The following is an 11,173-nucleotide window of genomic DNA, read 5'->3' as shown; positions in this document are numbered from 1 at the left end:
GCAGTCTCCCACTCTAGAATCTAAAGAAGCCAGAAGTCATCAAGACTGGCTTCACAGGTATTCCAAAGGTTGATAGGGCCTTCACACTATGTCCTCCAAAAAGGACAAAAATCAACTATTTTGGGTGTGGCATCAGTTTTCTTCTATTACGTGCTGTGCCTTGATATTTTGATGTTCGTCTGAATGAGTTACCCCAGTCCCTCCTTTTTGTCTTTACTTCTCTCTTTCTGTGTGTATTTCTCTAAAGGCTTCCCATTCTTCATTCTGTCCCCTTGCACTCACAGGGTTTGGAGACTTTAGAATAAGGCCCCTTCACATGCATCCTTGCTACAATCCTGGCTTCTTTTCAGGTTCCTCATCTGTACTGGAGTACAGAGGCATGTAAAGAACACTTGTCTGGATCACTGGGTAGGACATACTGTGTGACTTTGAGCCAATCACCTAACCTCTCTGAGCCTCCCTTTCCAAATCTGTCAAAGAGAAAAGTTGCCTAATTGATCTCTAAAATCCTTTCTAGCTCTAAGCTTATGATTTTATTTTTTTTTTATTTATTATTTTTTATTTTTTTTTTCAACATTTATTTATTTTTCGGACAGAGAGAGACAGAGCATGAACGGGGGAGGGGCAGAGAGAGAGGGAGACACAGAATCGGAAACAGGCTCCAGGCTCTGAGCCATCAGCCCAGAGCCTGATGCGGGGCTCGAACTCACGGACCGCGAGATCGTGACCTGGCTGAAGTCGGACGCTCAACCGACTGCGCCACCCAGGCGCCCCTAAGCTTATGATTTTAGGAAGCTTCAGCCTCAACCTGAGGCAACTGTCTGGGACCATTAATTATGATGTCACTCTCAGACCTTAATGAGACTGCCAGGAGGTCACAGAAATTAGCCACATGATCTCTGGTAGTCGGCAACCTTCCTAAGGCCTCACAACTGGGGAGGTGAGGATACCAGATAATGTGAGAGAATCTGGAGAGTCCAGCCCACCGACAAATGACTCCAGGACCCCTATGCTCCAGGAAAATTAGTTTGCATTCCTAAACTGCCTTTGAAGTTGCTACAAAACGTGCACTATTATTGACTTAGTTGGAAACATGACCCTAGGGAGCTCCTGTTGGAAGTGGGAGGCTTTCTTTTCTCCACCAGACCCTCTTGTGTTGTGTGGAGCTCTCCTGGCTGTGTAAGGGACACCCCTCAAAGCCCACCAAATAAATATATGAACAGGTCTTGAGGAAATGGAGGCAAATTCCAGCATATGCCAAAGGAAAGGGGCTTTTTCTGTAAGCAGAGATGAGGGACATCAGGGAGGGTCAGGGAACCAGGACCTTGGGTGAGGCGGGAGCAGGTGGAAGCTGGCAGTTGAGGTGGGGGCAGTGGGGGAATTTAACACAAAATCACCCCCATTCTCTTGGCTCATAGTCCAGTCGTTTGTGGATGCAGCAGATGGGCAGGGGGCTGGCGCCCTCCCTCTGCCTCCTGGACACAGTCTCAAGGGATGGGGAGGGAGTGGAGAAACCCTCCTGGCCTCCAGGAGAGCAGGCTCTTATTGTCTGACTCTGCTAAAGCTGCCTCATTTGTAGCCTAAATAATTCACTCACCAATCTCTCAAGGAACATTAGAAGAAAAACAAAACCCAACCCAGCCCTCATGCTCAGGTTCCCACTGCAGGCAAGTCCGGCCAGGAGGCTGGCAGGCAATCCCAAGCTGCAGAGATGGCCTGCCTTCAAAGGTTCATCGGACAGGCAACCTTCCAAAAATGGCCTGGGGTCTGGTTTTGGACAGCTTTTTGAGCTAAGAATGGCTTTTACATTTTTTAAAGGCTTTTTAAAAAGACAAAACAAAACAAAAAAACAGCAGCAAAGAAAAATTTGTCAGGGACTTCCAGTGGCCTGCAAAGCCTAAAATAATTGCTATCTGGCCCTTTCCAGAAGACTTGCCAGTCCCTTAATCCATTCCCTGGTCTTGAAGGAAGTGATGACAACCTCTGACCTATTCCTTCACTTACCCCACTCCCTGACACCACTAGGTGCAGAGATTCAAAGTTGGCAGACTTCTGATATTTACAGTCTAGTGAGAAGCTGGCATCATTTCCCACTCCATTACCAAAAGCAGAACTAAATACAAACAGGAAGATAAACCCTCGAGTAGGGTGAACAGTCTTGGTTTGGCTGCTTGGGGAAGAAGGGAAAGAAGCAGGGAGAGGCTGAGATTCAGCTTCAACCCATCCTCTGGGGCGGAGAATTCAACATTGGTCTCTGCTGACACCCCTCCCCTCAAGCTCCACTCCCTTCCACACATGCCCTGTGATCCTGGTGATCCCAGCTGATCCCAGCTCATCTTCACAGTCACTGAGCCTGTAATTCTTTTACTGATGAGATATCCAACTAGCCCGTATCTCTGAGTCTCTGAAGCCTGCGTGTCATTCTGACTCTGACAAACCTCAATCCTGGACAGGGGCTCCATCCAGCCCTGCAAGGGCTCCTCTACTGCCCAGCAGGGCCTTTGAAGGGAGAGGACTGTGACCATCTCTGGACTCCACCCAGAGCCTCTCCTGAAGCCAGAGCCTCTGGGAGTTACATACAAGCCTAAGCATTCGGGGAGGGATGCGTCAGCCTAGACAATAGGGCTGCCAGCTCAGAGTGTCTCAGGTGTAACTGGGCCAAGTGACCTCTGAGCTGTCATGGGGGCTGTTAGTAATTTTGGAGGCTGAAGGCAGAGTGGAGATCCGGTGGTCCCACCTAGCATCTAGGTATTCTGGATTACTTCAGATAACAAGGACCTGTTCTGGCATCTCCCAAGAAAAATGGTGCTGCTCTCCTGCCAGTCCTTTGCAGCCTCCTGTTCCTGCAAACATGGAAGGCCCAGGTTGGAATCCCACATCTGGGCTAAGTGAAAGGTCTGAGAGATTTGGGAGCCCAAACTGGGAGATCTTGACCAACTCATCTTAGTCTCGGGGACTCAGCTTCCTCATCTGTTGAAATAAGCAAACAAACAAAAACCTGAGGTGCTTGGATGGTGGTAATTTTAAGGTCCTGTCCGTCCCATACCCAATGAATAGCCCAAACCAGGCCACACCTCTGCAGAAGCTTTGCTGGGAAGTTGACTGGCTTCATCTCAGCTTTCCTTCCCCAAGTCAACCCGGTCCCATGCAAATGAGATACAGCTGGTCTCTCATCAAGGGGAGGGGGTTTCCCCTCAGCATGTTGGCAGCTTGCTGGGTGTTCAGACCCATGTGAGGGAGGGAAGTGGAGGGGGGTGGATGTGACCTCTTGTCTTCATGCCTTGTGGCGAGGAGGTGGCTGAAGGGCCGTGGGAGTCTCACCCTCGCACCCCCAACAGGCCCACAGCATGTGACCCGGAAGCCGCACACAGTGTCTTAACCTAAATTAGCTCAATTGTCTTTCAACAACTCTCCAATTTGACTGGACATCCCTCAAGGGCAGGGACGGTATCTTGACCTTCTTCTGGGTCCCCCAGGAGAACCCAGCACAACACTAGTTATGTGGCCGGAGATCCGTCCTTATCGGCTGAGCAACTCAGTTGAAATGTCCCTGGAAAAAGAGATCTTGCACTTGGCACAGGGCATGTGTCCAGGTAAGTGAATCTCCATTTTTGCTGGCTGATAACGATACCATTCTTCAGTCCAGGGCTCAGTCAAGCTGTCTTGTCCAGGCCGTGACCCCAGGAGCTATCTTGTGACCTAGAGAGCGGGTGATGGGGAAGGTTAGAGAAGGGAATGCCCAAGACTCCCCAGGAGATGTAGGTCATATAAAGGTCGTTGCTGTTGATCCCTTCTCCCTAAAGCAGTGCAGGCTGGGAGAGCATGGCTGGCGTGGCCCACACAAACATAAATCAAGCACCCCTCACCACTGCTTGCTTCAGAGTGGCTAACCAAACTGCAAACACCGCAATCTATAGGCTATAAACCCAAACCTATAAAATAGTGACAAATGTCACGAGCTCTCTGGCGGGTCTCGCCGTCTTCCGGTCTTGACTATACTCAGGATGGCGTCTCCCTTGCCTGCTTGCAGACAGGATGCTCTGCTTTACATCTAGTCACACTTTTTCTTGCCGTAACTCCTCCTGTTCTGTGTCCTACGAATATGTTGCTCTCTTCAGAACCCTGAAGGCCACCTTCTCCTCTCTGTTTACATGTCTGCTTGTCTGCTCTGTGTGGTGGTGGGAAGGGAAGGCAGAAGGCAGGCTTCTGGCTTGCCCCAAGTGTCACTGATCTGCACAAATGCTGATGACAGAGCCATGCAACTGATTAGTTATGACACACATGGAATTGCTAATGAGTTTGATAAAATTTTCATTACCCCTTGTTCTGCGGGGCAGGCAGCAAACCATGAAAGTAATAATCCTCTTGGGTGCTGTTGCAGTAAGATGAGAGGAGGACAGGTGTGAGCTGCAGGGAGTTAATCCCGGGGGTGGGGTGGGTCTGCAGTAGGGGTGGGTGGGCAGAGATTCCCCTCAGAATTATCTGAACAATTTCCTAATTCTCTACTTCGTTCTTAAGGACCTGACATTTTCTGGGAGTCAGACTCACCCTGAGAAGAAGAGGAAACGAAGGCATATGGAGCATTAGGGATTTGCCCAGGACACATAAGATTTCAAATCCAGAGGCCCTAACTCCAGTCCCTGGAGTCGAGATAGTCCAGGGGACTGACCGTGGATGTGCCCACATGTTTCACGGATCTCCTCCTGGGATGCCGACAGCCTAGACTCCCAGGCTCCCGTGCCCCCGGTTCCAACCCACGTGATAGGGGAAGCGTAGGGTGGGGTGAAGTGGCCATCGCTGGATACCTTGGTGGTTTTGACTTTGTGTCCGCTGCTGCAGCTCCATCCCGACAGGTCCGGGAGCACTTTACACTCCTCCCCCGGCAGGCAGGGCTCCATCTGACACCACCACTTCTGCAGGACGATGGAGGCTGTGGGAGCAGGAGGCAGTGAGGGCAGCTCTAAGCTGTCCTGGAATACAGCGTGCAGTCAAGGGCGGGGAGTCTGTGCGGAATGAAGTGCAAGTTTGCACACCGCCGGCTGTGAGCCCTGCCTTCCCCTGTCTTTCCCCTACTCCGGGCTGCTCAGAAAGGCAGTACTCAGGCTGAGGCTGGGGCACACAACTGTATCAAAGTCAATCCCACTGACCCCTACGTGTCGCCAAGACAGCACGGGGTGAAGGCAGGGGAAGTTCTCCAAGGAACCCTTCAGTTGAGTCACCATGGCATTAGCAGAGAGGCACGGTCTTCAACATACCCACTTGGTGTATGTGAGCAAGTGTGAAAGGGCTCCACAGAGCAGGAGTGCAAAGCAGGCGTGCACGTGAGCACAAGTGGGCACGTTTACAACATGGTCACGTGAGTGTAAGCCTACGAGCATGGGTGCAATCATGGGGGGGAGGGGTGAGTGAAACATCTGTGTCCATGTGAGGGAAAGGTCAAGGCCACAGGAGAATGGGCAGGTGTGTGTGTGTGTGTGTGTGTGTGTGTGTGTGTGTGTGTGTGTGTGTAAGAGACCTCGGAGGCGCAGGAGGAGAGGTCAAGGTCTGGGGGAGTTAAGTGTGAGTCTGGCAGGATATGTGAGAGGATTCATGTGACAGAATGCGTCTGCATAGCGCCTGGCAGTGAATGTGGATAGTGAATGTGGATGAGAGGGAGGGATGAAGTGGGGATGGTCCGTCTGCCCTCCTCCCCCCAGAGGTACCCAGCATTTGAGACTGATTGCCAAAGCCCTGGGATGGTATGAAACCATATCCCGAGCAGATGGTGTGGCCTAGACAGACCTCCTTATCTCTGTGATCGGGCCCTCCCCGCCGGGTCCCGGCCTCTCACTCACCGTCCACGCAGGAGGGCTTTGCCCTCGTGGTGCCGGCCACCTGGCCGGGAAAGCAAGAGCATTTGACAGTCTGGGAGCGCTCCTCGATGCGATTCCGGTTGCAGCAGCGATGAGCGGCAATCACCTCACAGGTGCCCTGCTTCACAAGGACTGAAGTGGCCAGACAAGATGAGGTGCCCAGCCCAGGCCTGCAACCCTGCTCCCCTCCCACCTGCCCTGCACATCCTCCAGGCCCTCCTCCCCGCCAAGGGGAGGGGTGTTCAAGAGATTTCCAACTGCAGGGGAGGAGGAAACACAGGAAATCCTCCTGCTGCTTCAGTGTTCCTATCCTTCCTTCTTCCCCAGTCAGGCCACACTCAACCCTCTTTGGCGGAGCCTGGCCCTTGGGTGGAAGAGAGGTAGGATTCCCCACCAGCCCCCACTTCCTCTGGTTTTGTCCGGTTGAGGGCAAGGGCCCCGGGGGCTTACAATGCGTGGAGAGGATCGTGGAGAGGATCATCCGCTTACACAGGCTTTAGCCATCCCAGAAGGAAAACCACAGAATTAGGCCAGGAGGCAAGACTTAAGCCTCCACCCCAGGGCCTCTCTCCCTGCAGAACACCTTCTGGCCTGGAAGGAAAGGTGAGCAAGGGGTTTGCCCACACCTTCTCTGGGCTGGGATAGCAGAGGGGGGGGGGTGGATATTCCTGGGCGAAAACCAGAGAAGGAGTCAGAGCCCCTAGAATCTGCACCCTCAGCCTCGGAGATCTGCCTGTGTGGAATAGGGTGGGGTGGTGTCCAGCTCTCCAGGCATCCTGAGAATCCCTGTCCCAGGCTCTGCCACCTCCCCCAAACCTGTGGGAGTTGGCGGCTGCAAGGAAGCTGAGGCGAGGAGGGTCCACAGCCAGGCCAGGTAAAGTGCCAGCAGCCAGGGGCCAGTGCTCCAGTTCTGAGAGGTCCTCTCACGCATCCTGCGGAGCGAAGCACACACCCTGCTTAACTCTGGGCAGGAGCTCCCCACAGTCCAGCCCCAGCACCTCTGTGCCACGCGCTCTGGGAGGCACAGAGGTGGGCAGGACATGCACACCTTGTCCCCAGGCAACTCCCGGCCTGGCACAAACCATACAAAGTGGTGAGCTCTACAGCAGGGAAAGGGAGCAGGGAGACTGTCCTGCTGGGAAAAGCACGGACAGCTTTGTAGGGGAGATAACATTTAAGAGGGTGTTGAAGGATGAACCAGATGTGGTCCCTTGGAGGGCTGTGACACAGAAGGAACCATACTGCTGACTCCCAGTTTTTGAGCCCTTGACCTAAGCACTTCACATACATGCCCTTGCAGCCTTCACAACTGTCCTACAAAGTAGGATTATTTGTACCTATTTGACAGATGAGCAAACTGATACTCGAAAGGCTGGATGCAACCTAAACAGCCATCAATAAAGCATGGGCTAAATACATTGTGGAGGATCTGTACAAAGGCAGTTACATCCAGGCAGCTATAAAATAGACTGAGGAAATGCTTTAGGTACTGAGACATGCAATGATCTCTAACGATAATCCACCATTAAGGGGAAAAAAGCAAAGTGCAGGATGGTGTGTATTAAATGCATAAAAGGGAAAGATTATATACGTTGCTTAAATATGCATAAGCTAGCCCTGGAAAATGTACCAACGAAACACAGTAACATTGATTGCCACCAAAAAGGGGAACTGGTTGGCTGAGAGATGGAGGTAGAAGGGAGACTTACCTATTGCTTTTTTATTTTTTCGGGTTTTGAACTGTGGGAATGTGGTAGCAATTCAATTTAAACAGATTCTAATTTAAAAAAAAGAAATGAAATGAAATGAAACTAGGGCTAATAGTTAATAGAAGTCAAAGACTGTCCAAGGCCAGGCAGCATGTTGGGTGGCAGAGGCCCAGAGCGCAGAAGCCTGCCCTATTCCTCCTGCACCACTTTGCTTCTCCTCTTCCCCCATCCTTGATGGGTCCCGCCTCCCATCTATCCCAGAGGAGGAACCAGAAATGGAGGGGATCCCAAGGAAGCAGAGGCATAGAGCAGCAGGGAGCTGCCCAGGCATAGAAGGAGCCTGGACCATCCTCTCTGCTGCACTGCTGGCCCCTTGGGACATTATTGGGGTCCCTCAGGTGTCAGCACCATCCTGGGAACACCAGAGGCCAAGCCAAATGCCAGAACTTTGGACAGAGTGCTTGATTTCTGTACCACCCCCCTCCCCTGACCCCAATCCCCACTTCAACTCTCTCCCATGTCAACTGTCTCCTCACTCACCTTTTTGGGGATCTTTCAGCTTCTGTCTGTTCATCCACTGGCCTCAGACTCACTCTACCTGGACAAGTAAGAAAGACTCTTTGGGGCCTGCAAGGGTTAGAAGGAGCCCATGGTCCTGTAGGGGGTGAGGGAGGGCCCGGGTAAGGACAAGGGGTGGCACTGAAGTAGAGGCCAATTCCGATGCTTCCCCAAGGTGCAGGGCAGGACACAGAGTCTCTCCTCTGCCTTAGGAATTCGCAGGGATCCTTGCAGACTGTGGGAACAGGTAGGGCAGCTAGCCTGAGCAACCTAAGGGTTCCTCTGCCCCATGGGGGGGGATGGGGGTAGGGTAAAGTGGGGTAGATGGTAGAGAGGGGTCTAGGAATCAAAGTTATCTCCGCTCTGGCCTTGGGGTGGGGGGTGGGGGGAGCTGAAGGCCAGTGAAGGATTCCTGAGCAGGCTCTGACAGAATTCTGCTCCAAGAGACACCTGGAAAAGACCCCAAGGTCTTGAATCCTTTTGTCTCTACCCCGACCCTCACTGCACCCCTGTCCTGGACTCACACAGAGCTGGCTCAGCTCTGTCACCCTCACCCCCATTTCCCTTCCAGAGGGCTAGAATGGGGTTCCTCTCAGTCTCTAGCCTCAGGGGCCCCAGCTCAACAGCTTCTCCATTTCTCCCTATGGCCTCTCATCCGTCAGCCTCTGAGGGGAGGTGGAGCGGAGGCAGGTGGGAAGGTGGGGCCCAGAGAGGACTATGGGGATGGATGGAGGAAGTGGTGCCAATACCCCAGGAGTGTGCTCCGCGGGCAAGAGCTTCCCAGAAGGTTTATCTCTTTTCTGAGTAGGTATCTCCTCTCCGTCGCCCTCAGGAACCTTCATTCCCATCATTACAAATCCAGCTTTGTCTTCTCTCAGGCAGTTCTCATCCCTTTTCTCTCTGAGCTGCCACACCCTCCAAGCCAACTCTCCCATGAGCCCCAAGACCCAAAAGATGGGCAGCGTGCATTTGGGCTGAGCTCTCTGGAATTCTATTCCCTCCTTCAGAGAGACGGTGGAGGCGGCGGGGAAGGGAAGCTTCTGAGATTTTCCTGGGCTTCCACTCTCCTGCCTCAGTTTGCCTGGCTGTTTTTCCCAAACCAAAGATGCAGGCTATGGGGAGGCTGAGTTAGCAGCCCGCATAACAGCGTGGAGTCGAGGATGTGGACCACAAGAGCCTTTAAGCTTGCACTGCCTTCTCCCGGCCTCCTCCAGCGCTCGCCCACTCCTCCAAATTCTGAGCCCCCACCCTCCGGATCTATCTGCCCCACGGCGGTGCCCACTTGCCTCTGAGTCCGGCACCAAGACTCCGAAAGGCGGACTTCGGGCCGGAGCGGCCGGCTTGGGTGCGTGTCGAGTCTGGAGCCCTGTGTCCCTCACCAAGTTGCGGCGTCCGGCAGGCGACGGGGCTCCGGCCAAACTGGCATCACGGTCGTGCCCGGCGCCGCTCCGCAAGGCTCAGGCGGGGTCCTTCGGAGGCTCCCGCCAGCAGCCCAGGGCGCGCGCAGCTGCCGCCGCCTCCCGGTCGCCGGGGGCCACCCCCGCTCCGCCAGCCCCTCTGCGGGCGCCACCGCCTCCTCTCGGACAGCTCCCGGCGGGCGAGCGGGCGGGCACAGGCGGGCGCAGCGGCCCCTGGCGGCCGACGGAAGAAGAGCGAGGAGGGCCGGGCCGGCCCCCGCCGCAGCAGTCCGGGTGAACATCTCCCCGGTGCAGGCCGGGTAAGCCAGAGAGGTTCCCGAAAACTCTCCGTCTTGTGGCTTCTGGGGTGGGGGTGGGGGCTGAGTGTAAGGAGGGATTGCCAAGATCTCCAGGGGGGGTTGAGTCTTGAAGATTCTAGAAGTGCACTATCCAGAATGATGGCCACTAACCACAAGTGGTTATTGAAATTTACATATGGGAGTGCCTGGGTGGCTCAGTCGGTTAAGCCTCCAACTCTTGATTTCCGCTTAGGTCACGATCTCACGGCTGAGTTCAAGCCCTGCATCTGGCTCTGTGCTGACAGCCTGAAGACTGCTTGGGATTCTCCCCCTCTGGTTCTGTCTGCCCTTTACCTGCTCATGCTCTCTCTCTCTCTCTCACTCTCTCTCTCTCTCTCAAAATAAATAAACTTGAAAAACTAAAGAAAAATAAATTTACATATAAGTTGGGGCGCTTGGGTGGCTCAGGTGGTTAAGCATGGGACTTCCGCTCAGGTCGCTCAGGTCATGACCTTACCGTTTGTGAGTTCCAGCCTGCATGGGGCTCTGTGCTGACAGTTCAGAGGCTGGAGCCTGCCTCCATCCTGTGTCTCCCTCTCTCTCTGCCCCTCCTCCACTCTCACTCTGTCTCTCTCTCAAAAATAAACATCAAAAAAATTTTTAATTTAAATTTACATATAAACTAAATAAAATATAAACATTGTTTCTTTTTTTTTTAATTTATTTATTTTGAGAGAGAGAGTGCGTGTGAATGGGTACCTGCGCATGAGTGGAGGAGGGGCAGAGAGAGAGGGAGAGAGAATCCTAAGTGGACCCTGCACTGTAAGCCCAGTGCTCTATGCCGGTTAGAACTTACAAACCATGAGATCTTGACCTGAGCAGAAATCAAGAATCAGAGGCTTAACAGACGGAGCTACCCAGGTGCCCCTAAACACTTTATTTGCACTCACCACACTTCAAGTGCTCAATAGCTACATGAAACTAGGGACTACTGTACTAAAAAGATACAGAACATCCCCAGCATTGCACCAAATTCTATTAGACAATGCACTTCTAGATTGGTATGTTAGCCCTCCACTATGAAAATGTTAAAATCCAGGTGGGAAGAGCAAATGATCTTTGCTCCACCCACCCCATCACAATGGGAAAGTTCTAGCTGATGTCTAATCTAGAGGGTGTCCTTCCCTCTGTCCCCTTCCCACAACAGCAGACCCTTCTTCCCCAAAGAAACTGAGGCAGAGTGGAGCTGGAACCAGGTGGGAAGAGGCCGCAAGCCAGCGAGGTGGTACCGGGGGTGGGGGCGGGCAGCCCAGAGCAGGAGGAATGGTGTGGTCAGGGGCAGGAAGGGACTAGCTGAG

The 11,173-nt window shown here is 53.2% G+C and overlaps 2 protein-coding genes across 3 annotated transcripts; one reads left to right on the top strand and one right to left on the bottom strand.

Moving 5' to 3' along the window:
- Window positions 1–3,560: 3,560 nt before the first annotated feature.
- TAFA3 (TAFA chemokine like family member 3) lies at window positions 3,561–9,455 on the bottom strand. Of its 2 annotated transcripts, XM_040471333.1 has the most exons (6): window positions 9,406–9,455; window positions 8,102–8,159; window positions 6,669–6,784; window positions 5,835–5,984; window positions 4,806–4,930; window positions 3,561–3,699 (listed from the first exon to the last, which is right to left on the bottom strand). In XM_040471333.1, the coding sequence occupies exons 3-6, from the start codon at window positions 6,781–6,783 to the stop codon at window positions 3,688–3,690; spliced, it is 402 nt and encodes a 133-aa protein (XP_040327267.1). In that variant the 5' UTR covers window position 6,784; window positions 8,102–8,159; window positions 9,406–9,455; the 3' UTR covers window positions 3,561–3,687. The 2 variants fall into 2 exon arrangements, with proteins under 2 accessions (XP_040327267.1, XP_040327266.1); XM_040471332.1 differs by lacking the exons at window positions 8,102–8,159; window positions 9,406–9,455 and having other exon boundaries at window positions 5,835–6,443; window positions 6,669–6,750.
- LOC121027701 (translation initiation factor IF-2-like) lies at window positions 6,780–10,118 on the top strand. Its single transcript, XM_040471331.1, has 3 exons — window positions 6,780–8,167; window positions 9,225–9,836; window positions 10,069–10,118. Exons 1-2 carry the CDS (start codon window positions 7,837–7,839, stop codon window positions 9,812–9,814), a joined length of 921 nt encoding a protein of 306 aa, XP_040327265.1. The 5' UTR covers window positions 6,780–7,836; the 3' UTR covers window positions 9,815–9,836; window positions 10,069–10,118.
- Window positions 10,119–11,173: the final 1,055 nt, after the last annotated feature.

Source organism: Herpailurus yagouaroundi, unplaced genomic scaffold, assembly GCF_014898765.1.
Source record: "Herpailurus yagouaroundi ecotype Mexico unplaced genomic scaffold, PumYag 77, whole genome shotgun sequence".
In the NCBI taxonomy this organism is placed as follows: domain Eukaryota; kingdom Metazoa; phylum Chordata; class Mammalia; order Carnivora; family Felidae; genus Herpailurus; species Herpailurus yagouaroundi.
Note: the sequence above shows the minus strand (reverse complement) of the source record. Positions and strands in the feature narration are given on the sequence as shown.